The sequence below is a fragment of the Colias croceus genome, chromosome 8 (genome assembly GCF_905220415.1).
Source record: "Colias croceus chromosome 8, ilColCroc2.1".
Taxonomy (NCBI): Eukaryota; Metazoa; Arthropoda; class Insecta; order Lepidoptera; family Pieridae; genus Colias; species Colias croceus.
Window position 1 is genome coordinate 7,897,811 of NC_059544.1, and position 17,957 is coordinate 7,915,767.

At 34.3% G+C, this 17,957-nt stretch overlaps 1 protein-coding gene across 1 annotated transcript; it reads right to left on the bottom strand.

Annotated features, from left to right (window-relative positions):
• Positions 1-278: 278 nt before the first annotated feature.
• Positions 279-14,604, bottom strand: LOC123693868 (alpha-aminoadipic semialdehyde synthase, mitochondrial). Its single transcript, XM_045639128.1, has 20 exons — positions 14,334-14,604; positions 13,087-13,233; positions 12,697-12,873; positions 12,219-12,371; positions 10,814-10,960; positions 10,400-10,478; positions 9,812-9,939; positions 8,873-9,024; positions 7,989-8,111; positions 7,526-7,697; positions 6,536-6,606; positions 6,157-6,281; positions 5,538-5,772; positions 4,799-4,935; positions 4,424-4,536; positions 3,906-4,074; positions 3,700-3,794; positions 3,402-3,603; positions 2,629-2,802; positions 279-959 (listed from the first exon to the last, which is right to left on the bottom strand). Exons 1-20 carry the CDS (start codon positions 14,415-14,417, stop codon positions 841-843), a joined length of 2,802 nt encoding a protein of 933 aa, XP_045495084.1. The 5' UTR covers positions 14,418-14,604; the 3' UTR covers positions 279-840.
• Positions 14,605-17,957: the final 3,353 nt, after the last annotated feature.

A 17,957-nucleotide genomic window follows, 5' to 3' on the forward strand; every position in this document is an offset into this window, starting at 1 on the left:
CACACACGGCACGATCCGATCCCATACTAAGCTTTCGCTTGTGTTATGGAAACCAGATGGCTGATAAACATACATATATAATTTTTAAATAAATACTTATATAGATAATTAACACCCAGACACAGAGCAAACACTTATGTTCATCACACAAATATTTGCCCCGGGTGGGAATCGAACCCACGACCAGTGACTTGGAAGGCAGGGCCACTACCAACCAAGCCCACCGGCCAGTCAGATAACAATAGTACATAGATGGGTAAACAAAATAAAACGCCCTCTTAGAACAAAGTTTATTATATTTATAATGGCATCAATCTTAACCTAAAGTTTATCTTACATAAACACATTCATAATAATACATGTGAGTATATCCAATTCATTATTTACACGAACAAAATATTTATCTGCAATGGACACTGCAAATTTTGGTACATATATATGTACCGAGTGGCTAAAACCTATCTAGGTCCTAATAATAAAATAAAAATCTCTCATATAAAAATACTTTGAACCACGGCTTTGAACAAATAAATTATTAAAATCTTATTAAATACTTTATTTCTAAATATTCATTCTTGTTAAATACTTAATTATTTCAAAAAGTTATAAAAGTTTCGGTTTTATAACATAAATTCGTCACGTTCGCGTTATAAACGCATTACCTATCTAATTATTTTTTTAATTTAATTTTACATTGCAAAGGGGATTTTCTTTATCCATAAACACTGAACGATAAGGGTAATTATAATCTGAGAAATATAAATAAATTAAAATTACAAATCAGAATATATTCTATGATTTGATATTGTTTTATATTTTTCTATTAAATTTCGAATAATTTTAATTAAGAGGTCTACACACTTCCCTAGCAGTAATTCCATCGGAGCGCAGTCTTGATAAAAGTGATTTGTACACAACAGGCGCGAATGGTAAGACAACACCTCGTTCTTGAATTTCACCTGTGAAATGAAAAATACAACGCATGTTATGTAGTAAATTAACAATTTATACTATGCAGTGAACCATGCAGAGAAAACAATGTATAACAAAGCGATTATTTCTTTTCTTGTAACTACCCTCAGTGTTTGTATTCTGTGCCGTAGTGCTTGCTGATTGCGGGTGTAAATGCGTCTATCGTGCGCGCTTTGACGATGACGTACCTACGCGACCCTAATGTTTAGAATTTAGAATTCTACAGAACACGGTGCGGATTGTAAAGAGGTAGGTACTTGATTTGCGGTCACGGAAGAATTCTACCTATACCCGTGGCCCTGTCGTTTATGTGGCTTGACGGAACACACTGGGGTTTTGGTCGGTAGGAATCCGACATAACCCGCGGCCCTTTCCCCGGACGCCGTGGGTACCTATGCAAGATTTCCCCACTTTAAAAAAAAAAAAAAAAGGTACTTGGTTTGCACGGCATGGTATTGTATAGAATAATGAATTTATGTGTTTTTTTGTTTTTTTTTTTTTTTTTTGGTGTGATTCTCAATGTTAGCCAGAAAGAAGAGCTTCTACATTTTAACGCGGACGCGGGGGGGAACTGAAGGTTCACCCTGGTAGCGACATGCGCAAGGGTGTCCCCAACAGACGGGGATCTCGAACCTCGGCTTGGGCTGTCGCCTGTCGCTTGATAGTCCATTGAAATGTTACATTTTTTTGGCCTGACCTTGCATTTTTTAGAGGACGCAATTTTATTTTTTGGATGTGTAGGGGGGTTCAATGTGAAGCTAAAACCAAGTTTGTGGGGTCGCCACCCTTGTCCCACGGCCGCCATCTTGAAAATAGTGGTTGAAATGGTTTTTACGATATATCTCTTAAACTATTTATCTGATAAAAAAAATTTGTTAACATTATTTGTTGCAAATTAAATTCTCTACAACTTTGCTCCAGTAACTTTTTGTCGTAGAACTATAAATAAAAAATTTATAAGCGAAAATGTTCAGAAATTAGAGCTATTTAAATGTTTCGATAAAATTGTTTTTTTTTACGTCGAAAAGCAGGGCTGAAATGTTCTGTTCTTGCAGTGCTGCATGGGAAAAGAGCCAATAGCCAATATATGTATAGTTTAGAGTACTGAAAAATAGTACTCACTTCAGAGCGCTGTAAAACCTTAGCTATTGACGTAATGAAAAAATGTTGTATGTAAAAGTTGTTCCTCGAAAAAAAATCTACAAAAATGGTCTGATATCATTTCTTCGTAAAATGATAAAAAAAAGTTTTATTGAAAAATATAAATATCTCTATTATCTGAACATTTTCGCTGATAACTTTTTTATTTATAGTTCTACGACAAAAAGTTACTGCACCAAAATTGTAGAGAATTTAATTTGCAACAAATAATGTTAACAAATTTTTTTTATCAGATAAACAGTTTAAGAGATATATCGTATAAACCATATCTTCCGCTATTTTCAAGATGGCGGCCGTGGGACAAAGGTGGCCACCCCACAAACTTGGTGATAGCTTCACACTAACCCCCTCTACACATCAAAAAAATAAAATTGCGTCCTCTAAGAAATGCAACCCCAAATGTAACTTTTCAATGGACTATGAGTGGAGGAGGCCGGAAGGGCCCTAGTTGGACGAGAATTTATGTGTGTGTATGTGTATGAGTACAGATCTCACCGTCAAGCACCATCTTGGCGGCGATAGCGGTAGGTAGTCCAACAGTGCGCGCCATGGCCGTGTGCTGCTCGTCTCCACGCGCCGTCAGCGTCACCTCGCGCCGCTCGCGCCGTCCGTCGCTCCACGTCACACCGATCTCGTGGCGGAGTACGACGAGGTCCGTTTCGTCTTTTTCTATAATATACAATATATTATAAACAAAAAAAAAAGTTTGTCTACTTATGTACACGCGTTAGAAGTTATTATAACTACTTCTTTGGCGTATGGAAAAAAATCTATTATATACAACTTGAACATTATCAATTTACGTTATCAATTTTCATACCACCTAGAACTAACTTCATGCTATAGGTGTCGGTGTGCGCGCGCATCGTAAAAATTCACTCATCATTTTTCTCCATCGCGCCAAAAGAAGTATAACTTCAAAAACTTTTAATAATAATTATCGATATCGAATAATACTAGTACCTACTGTTTGAATTTACCATGATTACTGCAGTATGCACTTTAAGAACAGTAAGCGGCAACTCGTGTAATTAAATATTCAAAACATCCTCAAGCGAAAATACACAAAAGGTTATCGTTATGATAACTTGGATAGCTAAGTTTAAAATATTATCTGAATCAATCTGAATTGACAAAATATTTTAAAAGCGTTTCAAATTTAAGATCACCCAAGTAGAACTAGTTTAAATTTCTGCCTAAATAATCCCTTTTTTGGCTAATTACTAGCCAGAAAAATGATGAGCCAAATTCAGGTTTTCAGAACTTACCAAGCCGTAAACGCTTGCTAAGATAATGGCTGATAGTGTCAAGCGGTGAGCCACACTTGACCACCAGCTCGTCGCCCAGTAATCCAAGAGACTCGATCGCTTGAGCCCCAGTAGCCCCGATTCTTTCCACTAGCCGCTGCTTTAAGTTCTCGTAGAAGATCGAACTGTCCATCAGACCGAGAAGTTCGCAGGCAAATTGGCGCTATAAAAGAAATATATAAATTATAGGCGGATTAAAATAAAACAAAACGTTAAACGCAATTAAAATAAAAGCAAGAATTTACTAATTAACACTTACCCAAGTAATTTGAGGTCCTTCAGGGTGGAGGGAAGGGTGGGGATTTGGGTCTACGAAGCCGAATAGTTGCATTGCTTTAATTGTTTCCGCGAAACCTGTAAAAAATAAATGGTTCATATTGTGAAAATATTTTATTCAATCTGAAAGACATGTCCACGTATTATTTACAGAAAACAATCTTACAAAGAAAATAATAATTTTCACACCTTTGTATCTCAAAGTTCCTCTGAACATAGTGTGTGCGTCTTCAATTCCGTATAATGAGGAGTATTTAGTGCTGTCTCTGTTGGGGAATCCCTCGAAAGCAAAGCCGGGTAAGAAGTCTAATTCACGAGCCACGGACATAAGCTCACCACCGCTTAATACTTCTACAATCTAAAATGAATTCAAATTTGTGTTTGTGGGTATAAAATCGTTATTCAACATTGTAAGTACTTAGGAAATTAAAAGCGACAATTTAGTAGATAAGTGAAGTAGTGTGATAGATAGAAAACAGGCTAGTTGTAGGACTTTTCATAAAGATAAACCCGTATAAAATTTAGATCCTGAGGGTAACTACGAATAAAAATATCAGGAATATTAAACTTGCATTGTTCCTGGAAGTCTATGACTTACTATGCAGTTCAAAGGATTAAGGAGGAAAGGTTATTAGATTAAAATGTACGGTAACTAGTTTTTATTGGATGTTAAAAAAATATATTAATCTCATAATCATTATAGTTACCTGTCCTCTGCTAAGGTATTTAGCTGCTGATATGGTGTTGAGAAGGACTCCGCGGGGATTCCATGAGAATTTGTACCTCAAAGCATTGTCACTGAACTCTGGTGCTGGTAGACCTAGAACGAACATAAACAATAAATAAATTTTCATATTTCATTTCAACGAAGGGCATTTTAATGAGGCAAATCAATGGAAATGTTGGAAAAACATTGATGAAAAATACGTTATATCACTTTCATCAGATCACTTTCTTCCTATCTGGGTTAAGTCCTTAAAAAGTTATTCAGAATTAATAATTTTTACAACAAAAATTTCTCAAATCAATGCAAAATCAGAAGTTTATATTTTCAAAAATCAAATCAATATCCCAATACGTACCACCGCAATAAGAAACGAAGGAATCGATTCTGCCGCCATGTGATTGCACGTTGTGGATACATTCGAGGGCTAGGAGATGGTCGATGCCTGGGTCTAGACCGATTTCATTGAGAAGGGTAACGCCAGCATCTTTGGCACTGAAACAATTATATTAAATTGACTTTCAATAGCTCAGCTTAAATCTCTTATCAACATCATTATCATTTTTTTGCCTAAATGGAACCTGTGAATTATTTCATCAAAAAATTAATTCCAAAAGCTACATTAGCAGACTTATGAATTTTGTTCTTCCATTTTCTAGAAATCTCGCTCTAGTTTTTAGTTCATAAAACTTACTTCTTATTAAACTTATTTCTCAGGGTGTGTAGGTACCTACTGTTCTACCTTATCAGGAAACAGTACCAGACTGTGTTGCAGTTGCCGCAGACTGTGCCCAGACTGCGCAGACTGCGTCATCGTTTATTTTTATTTTAACACCGTGTTTTTCTGGTATAGTAGGTCAACAATCGAACAAGTAGTATATCCTTGCTTAACGCTTAACGGTTGGCAACATATATCCTTGCTGTGTGAGGAATGAGAATGCGATGCTTTTTGCGATCGGCTTGTTGTGCTGTTATTTGTCAGCTGATGCACCAATTTCTAGAAGCTTCCATATTAACAACAGCTACCACCACGCACACACAACTTTAAAAAAACACCACGTGGGACTAGCCCACTAGAGCGGCTACATGAGACTTACGCGTCGTGCAGCTCCTGCACCTCGGGGCGCACGTAGGACGCGGTGACGAGGTGCGCGCCGGCCGCCACGCACGCGCGCGCCACCGCGCCGTGCAGCTCGTACGGCAGCAACGACACCACCACGCGGGACTTGCCCGCGATCGCTTGCAGCGCGCTCTCGTCGTTCGCTTGGAGGTACTCAGATCGCACGCCGTACTTCTCCGCTAGCGCGTCCGCTTCTTCTTTGAATTGGGATGCTGGAATTTATAAAAAAGACATGTGGCACTCGGGGACTGCCGCGGTAAAGCTATTGCATAGCATGCCCTCAAGCCACACCTCCGAGCCCGTCGGTGTGGGGAGCGTGAGGTTTTTTCGTTACGGAATTTCTCGATTCGGTCCCCGCGCTCAAGGCCTGCGATAGAAGCTATGCAATAGCTTAAAAAAACGTGTTTGTAAATATTATGTACGGCTAGCTAATATAAGGTCTGATGGCCTGGCTTTCATTTGCTGTTCTTTGTTTAAAAAATTACAAAATGCAAAATTCATCTATAAGAATCGTGGTTGTATTCCACATTGTAAAAATAAAATCTGTCATAACTATAAGGTCATGACGATTATGTATTTTCTCAGTCGAGTCTTACCAATAGTAACTGCAACATTCTTGTCTCTAGCCAGGTATTCCACAACGGGAGCGGACACAAGCCCACTGCCCAAAATTGTTATCGGTGCTTGTTGGTCATGGCCCTCCACTTTATGACGGGAACGGCTGTAAATATTTTGATAAAACTTAATCATTTAGACACCGTCCTCTTCGTTATGTGTTGTACCTACCTATTGTGAAATACGGATACAGCCAAATTGAAAATATAAACAACAGTTTGCACGTTAATAACTTTGGTCAGTTGAACGCGGCGTTTGTCCGTCAGAACGAAAAAACGTTGCACGTAAAAGGCTTTGCTACCATAACTTTTTATTTTTGTCTATTTATTAAGTCACATAACACAAAAAAATATCACTCACTTATTAGACATCCTCAATTCGTTGATATACTCGAACGATGGAGTTAGCCGACCGTTGCTCGTGATAATTGCCTGAAATGTTTGATTACGATTATAAATACAAATGATATAGAACTGAGTATTGATAATGATGTGAAGTCATAACAATTCAAATATTTATTAACTTCTATTTAATAACTAAGTACCTACTTTTTGTTAATTTAAATGGCTATTTTTTGCCTTTTGGTATCTAAGTACCCACCACGTACAAAGAGATTCAAATAATTTCAATCGAAAATTTCAAAGATTAGACAAAATTCAAAGATGGTGGGGACAATTTCAAAACTGGGAGTATTCCTAAACTGACATCGCCCGCGCCCGTGGCGAATGTAAACAGCGAAATTATACAGATTACCTGCTACATCACATTCGATAGTCGATAATCCCAAAAATAAACAAAGCAGTGGAATAAATCTAAAGCAAAATCAGTTGAACATAAATAATTAGTACATCAAAGCACAATCAACAAAGATTACACATTGCCGAATGTCAATCACGCTACGCTTATCGGGTGAAAGTATTCAGGGCAAGTTATCTTTTATTATTAATGTGATAAACTTGTTATTATAACAATAACATTTCTCCACAAACAACGCAAGAATGCATATCTATTGTTCAAAATGTTCCATTAATTACGATCTAATTTTGAACGCAATGTAGCGTTAGATTACAAATATTTATGAATCAATTAAATGAATTATAAAAATACATTTCTAAAGGCACGGATACATATATTTAGGCAATTAAAAGAACATCCCTTACAAAATAATAACATCCTCAATTCCTAAAGCCCGAATTTACATACGTAGAATAAAATTATACCTCACTTATACAAAAATCAACCAACATGTAGATAGCGAACATAATACAAAAAAGCTGTATTTCAGGGTTTTTTTTTTGCATTGTATTGCAAAAAAAACCTGAAATAAATAAAGAGAATCATATAACTTACGCCTTGTACAACGTGCGAGAAACTATGTTCCTCCAGTGGCCGTGACGCATCCGAGCTCATGATATCTTCAGCATATGGGTACAGTAGGTCTCCGAAGAAATCCGTAGACTCCCTCGGTAATTGTGTGGGCATGTTGTCAATCGAACATACTAGAACACCTGGACCTTTGAAACTGTAAAAAACACGGATAAATAATAATATATGTTGCTGCTGTGTATGCTGCATTAGCTTAGTTACAGTTAAGTAAGTATATTGCTATGCTTCGTAAAAAAAACGTTTTTGCGTTGACAATAATTAATTTATCGATTTTTTTATACAGCTCGTAAAAGAAAAGAAGCTTACTCAATTAAAGTTGAAAAAAACACAAGGCAAAGACAACAGGACGTAAGTGAAGGTGCTAGAAAAAAATAAAGCTTTAAAAGTCTAGAATTCTGGTAAATCTAACTTAAAAATAATACTCTACCTCTTGGTATCCTTGTTTCTATCAGCATCATACAGACAGAAAGGCGTATCGATGGTTGTGCATTCGTTCATAAACTCTATTGAACCGCCCGGGTCAGCCGATATGTCGCAAATTGCCAGCATTCTAAAAACAGTTTACTTGGTATTAAGAAGCAAATGTTACGTTAATTAAAAAAAAATGCTCTTCTTTCTTTGAAATAAAAATGAGAGCATTGCTAATGTAGCAGATTTTACAATACCCAAAAACTGCTCATTGGTACCAAATGAAAAAGTAGCATCTCATCGAATACTCTCGAATGATAAGAATATAATTATACGGGTATCGTCTTTAAAAGTTTGCTGAAAATAAATATAAATGCCACCACAAAAAAAGGTAGAGCAAAAACCGCCAATTTGCATCGCATCGCAATCGTTAAAGCTCTTTTGATACTCTGATAGCTTGACATAATTTAATTTATGGATACTTATCAGTAATCTTATTTTTAAGTAGCTTTAAGGGATAGTTATGTGATATGTTATAAATAAAAACAGAAATCAGCTTCGTTTATATCTGATAAATGAAATTCAATGATTATCACAATATAAAAAGCCGTAATGATTAATTATCAATATGATTTATTAATTATTATGTGTGTATAACATTTACCTACATACCTATTTAAGAATTAAGTGTTTTGGAAAGAAATAGTCTCCGTATATTTTTGTTATAATATTTATAACAATAATTCTAACAAAGGTAATATACCTATTAGTTATTAATTACTGTAGTTACTTACCTAACATATTCATGGCAAGATTGAGATTATCATTTGTAAACCACACCTGGATATTACACGTTCATTATAAGATAATAAAATATTTTATTTTCGTAATTATTATACAAACCTATGGGGTAAAGCCGGGGCCCCAACACTAGTCGGCAACCAGGGGGTGTGAGTCGGAAGCAAGAGGTGCTTCGCGTCAGGTATGGTCAACAATTTGGGGCTGTCCACGGCCCAGTAAATACAGTTCACTAGAACTGATGTGTATGGTGCTATCTGGAATAAAACATTTTGATTATGTTAAAATATAAACGAATATACTCAAAAGGATTTGCGCTTATTCTCTAAATATTATAACTAAAAGAATATACCGGCCGAATTGATAACCTCCTCCTTTTATTGAAGTCGGTTAAAAATGCGGGTAGGTAAATAAAAAAACCAAGAGGCTGGTTGACGAATTTATTAATTTTTTTTTTTGCGTATACTTATTGACTGTAATCGCTCGATATATTAATATACATACTAATATAATAAGTCAGCATTATTTACATTTCTCTACTATTTGCATGATGAAAAGACGCAAATTACTCTCTATGACCTCCTTTCATGATAATTTAGCGTTTATTACTCAATAAACTAGTATAAAGCTGTAATTTAATAAAACGATATTATTATCGATTTATAATTACTTAATGTTAAATATGCAATCATAATATTATTATATTTATATACTTACGGTTTATATTATGATTCAAAATTCAAATCGATTAAGGTATACATATAATATAGATACCTATGTAAACGATCTTATACATCTAGCATCGAAGCTTGTAAATTAAAACTTAAATTTTGTACCAATTTATCATAGCAAAATATGAAACACTTCTTTTACAAACCATTTCTTTTATAAATGCATTAGGTACACATATACTTAGCAACGAAGTCGACTAAAAAAATCAATTTTCAATCCTATTTAGTGAGAAAGTAAAAGTTCGTAATACACGAGATAATTTTTTTTGCATTTTCAAATATGATTTAAAAAATTATATAAATATTTTCATACCTTTTGAGCAAAAGTAGAGATGTATCTTTCGGGATGTTCCTCATACTCCTGAGCGTCGTACCCACCACCGTTCTTCCTCACCAAGTGGTGACGACGACGGACCTCACATCCATAGATCTTGTTCGGACCTTTAAAATTAAATTAGAGCTAGCGCGCAAGAGCAACTTTTGTCTCCGCAACTATTTTGTCTCTCCCATCAACTCTATAGGAAGTTGCGTCGCTACGTGCGCCCATACAGTTGCTAGACAAAAGTTGCTCTTGCGCGCTAGCCCTTAGACATTCATTCACTACACAAATAATACAGAGAGGATGAATGTGTAGTGTGTGTGTTCATGAAAAAGGATGCAACTGAGCATGAATTTCCGTTTTGTACTGATAGCTGATTAAACGAAGCTTTTTATGCTGTGGTTTTCAGCTAAAACCACCAGTTAAAAATTTTCGTGAATACTCTTTACGTTACGTAAGTATAGGTATTATATGAAATTTTCCATTCATTAACTTTTATCATCGATTAATTTGTTTTATTGATAAAGAATTACGCAATTACTATACAGCTGTTTATTAAAAATGGTAAATAGAGCTACTTACTTCCGTGTTCAGCAACTTTTCTAAGCATCTCTGGTGGTACATATTCGTGAGGTAGCTCTTGGAAGATTTCTTGACTGCCCTGAATATAAAATTTTCGTTTAGCATTAGGATATCTTAATTCTCAAGACTTCGTAACGGAATATCAAAAATGTAAATACATACTTCTCAGTTATAGGTACAATACCTACGTTAAAACTACCATGCATATTTTCTTTTTTTCCAATAATTATTTTAAGAGTAAGTAATTTGTATTATGAGGTTTTCCAGTAGTTGCATATCTAGTAATCTGACATAAGCAGAGTTGATTTTTAGTAAGATTTTTAGGAATAAGAAAAACATAACTGCTACATACGAATTTTTTTTGGTAACTTAAGTATTGATGCTATGTGTAGATATTATTTAGTGATAACTTACTTGAGACACATTCCCTGAACCAGTAAAGACGAAGGTGAGTGGTCCCAGTGACTTCGGCATCATACCCAAAGACACTTCATACCCTGCATCCCGGATTGCTTGGCGGGCCATGCTAGAGCTACGGTAGTTGTGCGCTGGCCCCACGTGCTATATATATAAATATTTTATTAATAAATAATTGTTTATAGTACCTAGTGGTAATATTTATTTGTTTCTTGCAAAAGATTATTTCCATATCGTAGAACTTAGACGATATTATAGAGGTATTTTGTTGTTTCAAAAGGAAAACTAGTTTAAATATGACCGTTTCGTAGTATTCCATAGCTTATACTACATATATATTATATAGGTAATTATATTATTTCATTCGGTTGCAGATTAAGTTCAGAAAATAATGAAACTAATTATGACGTAATGTAAGTAATTCCACCATATTTTTAAAGAAATATCACGATAGTCCACGTAATTTGTAGTCGCACATGTTCTATTCTATTTCTTATCTGCATTCAACATCGATAACATACCTACCCTAATCACTAACAAATAGCATGTTAATAAATTAGATAACTTATTTAAGCTAAGCTTGCTACTTATAACATATTTTTATTTACAATTTTTTTTTAGGAAATAAACACTTGAAAGTACGGCTGCTTGTGATATCTTTTACAATTATTATCCTCATAATTTGCTTATCATTTTATAATCAATCATCGTTACCTACTGCCTAGTATTATAAAAATACATCTGAATTTTTTTAAATATATTTCCATTCTTTCAAACGGCAAATTCCTTTCCATTCGTTTAGAAAATTACTTGTTTTTAAATTACTACTCCAGTCAGTCATAACAATCAATTCACAACAATTCCAAAAGTTTTGAAACTTCGGTCAAGTGAATGGTACATTGGGACGAAAATAAATCTCATTTTGCAACCTTGTCCGCAGTCCGGAACATTGTTAAAATTGCAATTAAATTATTTTTTGCTGTATGGTCGTGAAAAAAATCCAAAAGTTCTGCAAACTTGGAGAAGTTTTCGATATATTATTTCATATCACGTATTAAATTTGCAACCAATCTCAGCAGTCAACCAATCGTCCCGATGATCCATTCACTTGACCGCAGTTTGAAAACTTTTGGAATTATTGTTAAATTTTCGATTTCGAATGTCGATACTGACTGATGTATACCGGCTAGGAATTCGAAAAAGCATCGTTTATTTACTTATTTATGTTTAAGTCATGGTAAAAATAAATAAATAAGTAAATAAACGATGCTTTAAAATAGCTACCTTATTCATGATCATGGTTAGTCTAATATTTATCTATCTAATGTAAAATAATATTATGGTTTTTATTTTGTAAGTAACTACCTGTTTTACTTTTTTTTATAATAGTCCGGGTAATTACCATAAAAGGTGTGTGGTGGCCCAGAGCCAGTAGTCGTAAACCCAAACCGTGCAAAATGTTGATCATGCCAGCGACGCCGGCATATTTACCGAAAGCCACTACACGGTTACCGGAATCATCCATTAACTTCTCATAGTCTATAAGCCGAATGTTCTGGAATGCAGATGAAAATGTAAAGTAAAAGGTGTTTAAATTTTTACATTATGAAGTTATTGGGTTAAAAATACAGAGATTATAAAATATATGCATTGGGAAATCTTAAGGTGGTAGGTATTATCTTAATCTATAATTTTGAGCGAATTAATCGTCACCAATATTGAAATAGTTTACAACATTTCTGAGTCCGTTTGAATGATAGAGTCTAGGTAGGTCCGTGATGGTAGAGCTAGGTAAATATGCAAGGTAGTTACGCCAACGCTCATTCAAAAATAACCGTTGCATTATTAAATTCGAATTTAAAAGAACCGTTATACATTACCTTCGCTAATATAGCGTCAAGCATTGGCATATTGGCCTCTTGAGCCTTAATAGTGTGTGAGAAGAAGCAGTAAGTTTTGTTCGGTATGAGAAGATCGACAGGCACTTGCTTTACACCAAATATGACTCCTGCCTCGCTGATGTCTTCTTGGACAACTGCACCAGCGTTTATGTATGACTGTAATGTTTTAAATTGGTAATACATGTTTATGATTGTTTTCAAATAGCTCTACCTCTACATAATATAAACTACGTGAAATGACGGTGAAAGCTCAATTCTTAAAAAAAGTTATGTATGCCTTTTGTTATTTTGTGTCAGAATTCAATATAGGTAGCTAATCTAATTATAGTTTCAAACAAATTGTCATTCAAATAATATAGATGCACATACCTGCATAGGATAAGCTCTTCGATTTGAAGGCTGTACTATAACTTTGACCCCCTGCCTCACCAGCCGGTTCACGTTCAAGGGGGCAAAGGGGGCGCGTCTCTCCCATACTGATTGATCTTCTCTACGAATTGCAATCACTCTACGGGGCTAAAACGTAAATCTTAGGGTATAATGCCTATTATAACATTTTTCTCTGCATTAAATTACCTACTGCGAATAATTAGAAGTTAGTATAAACAAAATGATTCTACGAGTGTAATTTTAATTAAGCACTAGAAGGTAAATTATCTCTTTTCTTACACACCTACCTACAGAATATCCCTGACAATTTTAAATATCTAAGTACCGACCAGCATTAAAAGTACATAGTTTTTATAAGCTTTGCATAGCCGCCTATGAATCTCTCGAACTTTGCCTTATTTTGTTTCTTTGAGCGGTATGAATAGAAGTTTCGAAATTCAGTTCAGTATGATCATAATATTTTCTCAGTGAAAGCATATTTTATTATATTATATTCTCGTGTAATTGAAGCTTGATGACGCTGAGCGCGAGCTGACCTTATTTTCGCAATATTTACTGAGAACTCAACACACCTTCAAGATAATGAATGAAAATAATAAATATTGATAAACAGATTAAAGGCTGTTTCCATCGTAACTTTAGCTTATCATAAGCATGTTTGTTAAAAAGTTAATTCCTATTGATCGATAGCGTATCTATAAATCTGCAAGAACATTAAAAGTAGATTAACATATTTTTCAGTTCAACGTTTTTTTCTGAATAGAATCTATCGTGATACAAAAAGTAAAGTAAAGTAGGTGCATAAAAATATAATAATTAGGTAACTAAATTAGAATATTTTCAATCGTGAAATAGTACAGAATTCTATCTTCTTCTTTTATCAGGAATAAATATGAAATTAATATTATCTGTAGATATAAAGTTTAAACATTAACCCTTACTTATTTAAAATAAAGAAATTTGTAGATATGCTTTGAATTAATTGGATAATTAAATTTACAGATTCTGCTACTAATATTATCTAAATTATGAAAAGTATTTTCTTACAGTATAAATAAAAAAAAATTAAATATTGAGAAATAATCCTTATTGTTAGGTATTTGAGTTATTAATCAATCTAACTATTATTAAATGGAAAAAAAAATATTTTTGGGGTATTATTTTTACTTAACATTTAAATTCGAAAAAAAGAGCGATACGGATTTTCAAAATATTTTCTAACATACCTTTGCAGTTGAATAATAGGCTATTTGCCTTAACAGATTCGTCTTTCCACGCAAAGACGACGATTTATAAAATATTTTATTCATTGTCACATAAATTATTAAAGTGAAATACTGATAAACGCCTGAGACGATGTTGTGTCACGAACACTTACACATAAATAATCTATTTATGTTTTAATATCATCCCGTACCCAGTTCCTTAAGACAACAATACGAAAACATTACGTATTATCAGAAAGATATTACAAACCCTGATAATTTTGCCGATTTTCTGTAAGACCAGCCCACGTATTATAATTACCTCCGAGTGATTATATTTATGATATCTATGATAATGATTTTATCACTAATCGTACTCACAAAAGATAATGGTACCTATTTAAATTTTGATAGCTGTTAATGCGAATCATGTGGAATCAATATAGGTTGATATGCCAAATTTATAGCTAAATTTGACCTTGGACTAGCTTTATGAAAGGTAATTTGTGTAATATTTTTCCACAAAAAGTTACTACGGAACGATTCCAAGATAACACATGCATTGCGGGGTCAAAAGTCACCCAATTAATATTTATTTTTATCAAAAAACAAATACTTATTATAATAATTTCTTGGATATGCCTACAGTTGCTTTAATCTATTTTCATTAGTCCGTTACGAAATTGCAATACTTGGGTCGCATTAAAATACGCGGATAAAGTCATGAAATAATTATTATGGTATTGTCACCGATCATTAGGTAATAAAAATGGCTCAAAAACGAGTTAAAAGTTATTGTATTATAAGTTTTAATGGTGCCAGATCTAACTAGTGATTAAAATAATCAAATTAATATTAAAGGTACAACTATTTGTGGTATTTATAAGGGCCGGATCTACCCATGGGCTTTATGGGCTGCAGCCCAGGGCCCCGAGGTTAAAAGGGCCCCCATACCCCGATAAAAACAATGGGCGATAATTTGAAAAAAAATCTGTAGTCGGTTTTCGAAAAAAAAAATTGATGAAAATCGCATAACTACCTACTTCAATAACTTTTGCTAACATGTACCTAAAAGGATGTTTGCATGTTGATTTTCAACTTATAGAAAATAAATCTCATTGAAATTATTTGGTTATTTTATATAGGTAGTTATACATAATAATAACTAGCTGCGCCCCGCGATTTCACTCACGTGGCTCAGATCCTGTTGGTCTTAGCCTGATGATATAATAGCCTTCCACTATAAATGGGCTATCTAACACCGAAATAATTTTTTTATAACTATCAACGTACAATTAAAAATTTATATACTTATAAACATTTGTCATTTTTTAACGAAATGCGTTATTGAATGCGTTTTAACTCTTAATATGTACGAGCCCGAACGAGTTATGGCCAAGTCATGTAAGGTTAAATTAGGTAAGAATCTCGGAATTCGAGATACCCAGCTGTAAGTCTGTAAATACTTATACAGGGTGTAATCGTTAAGTGTGCACAGGCGATTTTTCCGCAAGTATTACAGATAACAAAAAACTTTAAACTGATATCGAAAGTACTTAACCTTATGAGTAAAATGGCCGTAATAAATTTTTAAAAATAAATCGAGAAATATCAAAAAAATTATCTTTAAACCCTCCCATACATTAAGTACCCATATACATTTAATATGAAAGATTTTAGCTTTCTTTTTCTTTTTTTGGTTTTCTGCTTTAATTACTTCGCAAATTTGAAGTGGCATTTTCCACGCTTTTTCCAGACATTTTCACGCATTTTCCGGGACTTTTACAGGCATTTTCCGGGAATTATCCAGGCATTGCCAGGCATTTTCCGGATGTCCTCCTATTAGGGATAAGAAATCAAAATTCTCATTTAATAAACATTTAACAGCGTACCTTTTAATCAAACAGAAACATGTTTAAACATTTCATTGCTCGTTTGTAATTCTACGCACTTGTCTGGTTTTGGCTTGTATTGTAATGTATATAATTGTATGTAATGTATTGTATTTATTCACTTAAAAAAATATAAATTGTTTATTTATAAGTACTACTATTTATGATTTTATTTATTATGTTTTTTTTATTTATTTTTTTATTATATTTATATTAATTATTTATTTATTACTTATATTGAATATTAACATTAAGTAAATCTTTTTATAAGTAGGTAATTAGACATAAGTATAAATAAGGTGTCGCTGAAAATCAGCTCTGCAGTGAAAGTCTATGCTTTCACTGTAAAATGCTGAGCGGCATTCCTTTTAGCTAGTAGGTTTTATTAATTAGTTTGTAAGTACATAGATTGTTAATTTTTAATGTAACTGGCCTGCTTGCTAATAAAGATTTATTATTATTATTATTTTATTATTATTTATGTCCCCGGAAAATGCCTGCGTGAAAATGTCCGGGGAAAAAGTGGAACATACCTGGAAAAACCCCGGAAAATGCCTGGGAATTTCCCGGAAAATGCCTGGGAAATGCCCGGAAAATTCCCGGAAAATATCCGGAAAATGCGTGAAAATGCCCGGGAAAAGTGTGGAAAACGCCTGGAAAATGCCTGGAAAATACTCGAAAAATGCCAGGGAAAAGCCTGGAAAATATCCGAAAAATGCCTGGGAAATATCCAGAAAATGCCTGCCTGGCTTTTCCCTGGCATTTTCCGAGGATTTTCCAGGCATTTTCCGGGAAATTCCCAGGCATTTTCCGGATATTTTCCAGGCATTTTCCGGGAATTTTCCGGGCATTTCCCAGGCATTTTCCGGATATTTCCAGGCTTTTCCCTGGCATTTTCCGAGGATTTTCCAGGCCTTTTCCGAGGATTTTCCAGGCGTTTTCCTCACTTTTCCCGGACATTTTCACGCATTTTCCAGATATTTTCCGGGAATTTTCCGGGCATTTCCCAGGCATTTTCCGGTTATTTTCCAGGCTTTTTCGGATATTTTCCAGGCTTTTCCCTGGCATTTTTCGAGGATTTCCAGGCATTTTCCGAGGATTTCCAGGCATTTTCAGAGGATTTTCCAGGCGTTTTCCACACTTTTCCCGGACATTTTCACGCATTTCCCAAGCATTTTCCGGGCATTTCCCAGGCATTTTCCGGTTATTTTCCAGGCTTTTCCCTGGCATTTTCCGAGGATTTTCCAGGCCTTTTCTGAGGATTTTCCGGGCATTTCCCAGGCATTTTCCGGATATTTTCCAGGCTTTTCCCTGGCATTTTCCGAGGATTTTCCAGGCATTTTCCGAGGATTTTCCAGGCGTTTTCCACACTTTTCCCGGACATTTTCACGCATTTTCCGGATATTTTCCGGGCATTTCCCAGGCATTTTCCGGATATTTCCCAGGCATTTTCCGGATATTTTCCAGACATTTTCCGGGAATTTTCATTTTGAATTTTCATTTGACCTTGAAATTAAATAGTTGCTTAAACCATACCATATGTAAGTTTTGAGACAACTTTTAGGGTGTCAATATATAACTATTTACGATTTACTACTATTTACATATTTATTTACATTGTGATCTAACAAAAGACTTGCAATGTGATGACCAATAAAAGTATTTGCAGCACAAAAATGGAGAAAGGTTAATTTCTAAATTATTATTTAAATAACATAACTGTCAGATTATTTTACTAATTTATAATAAAGTA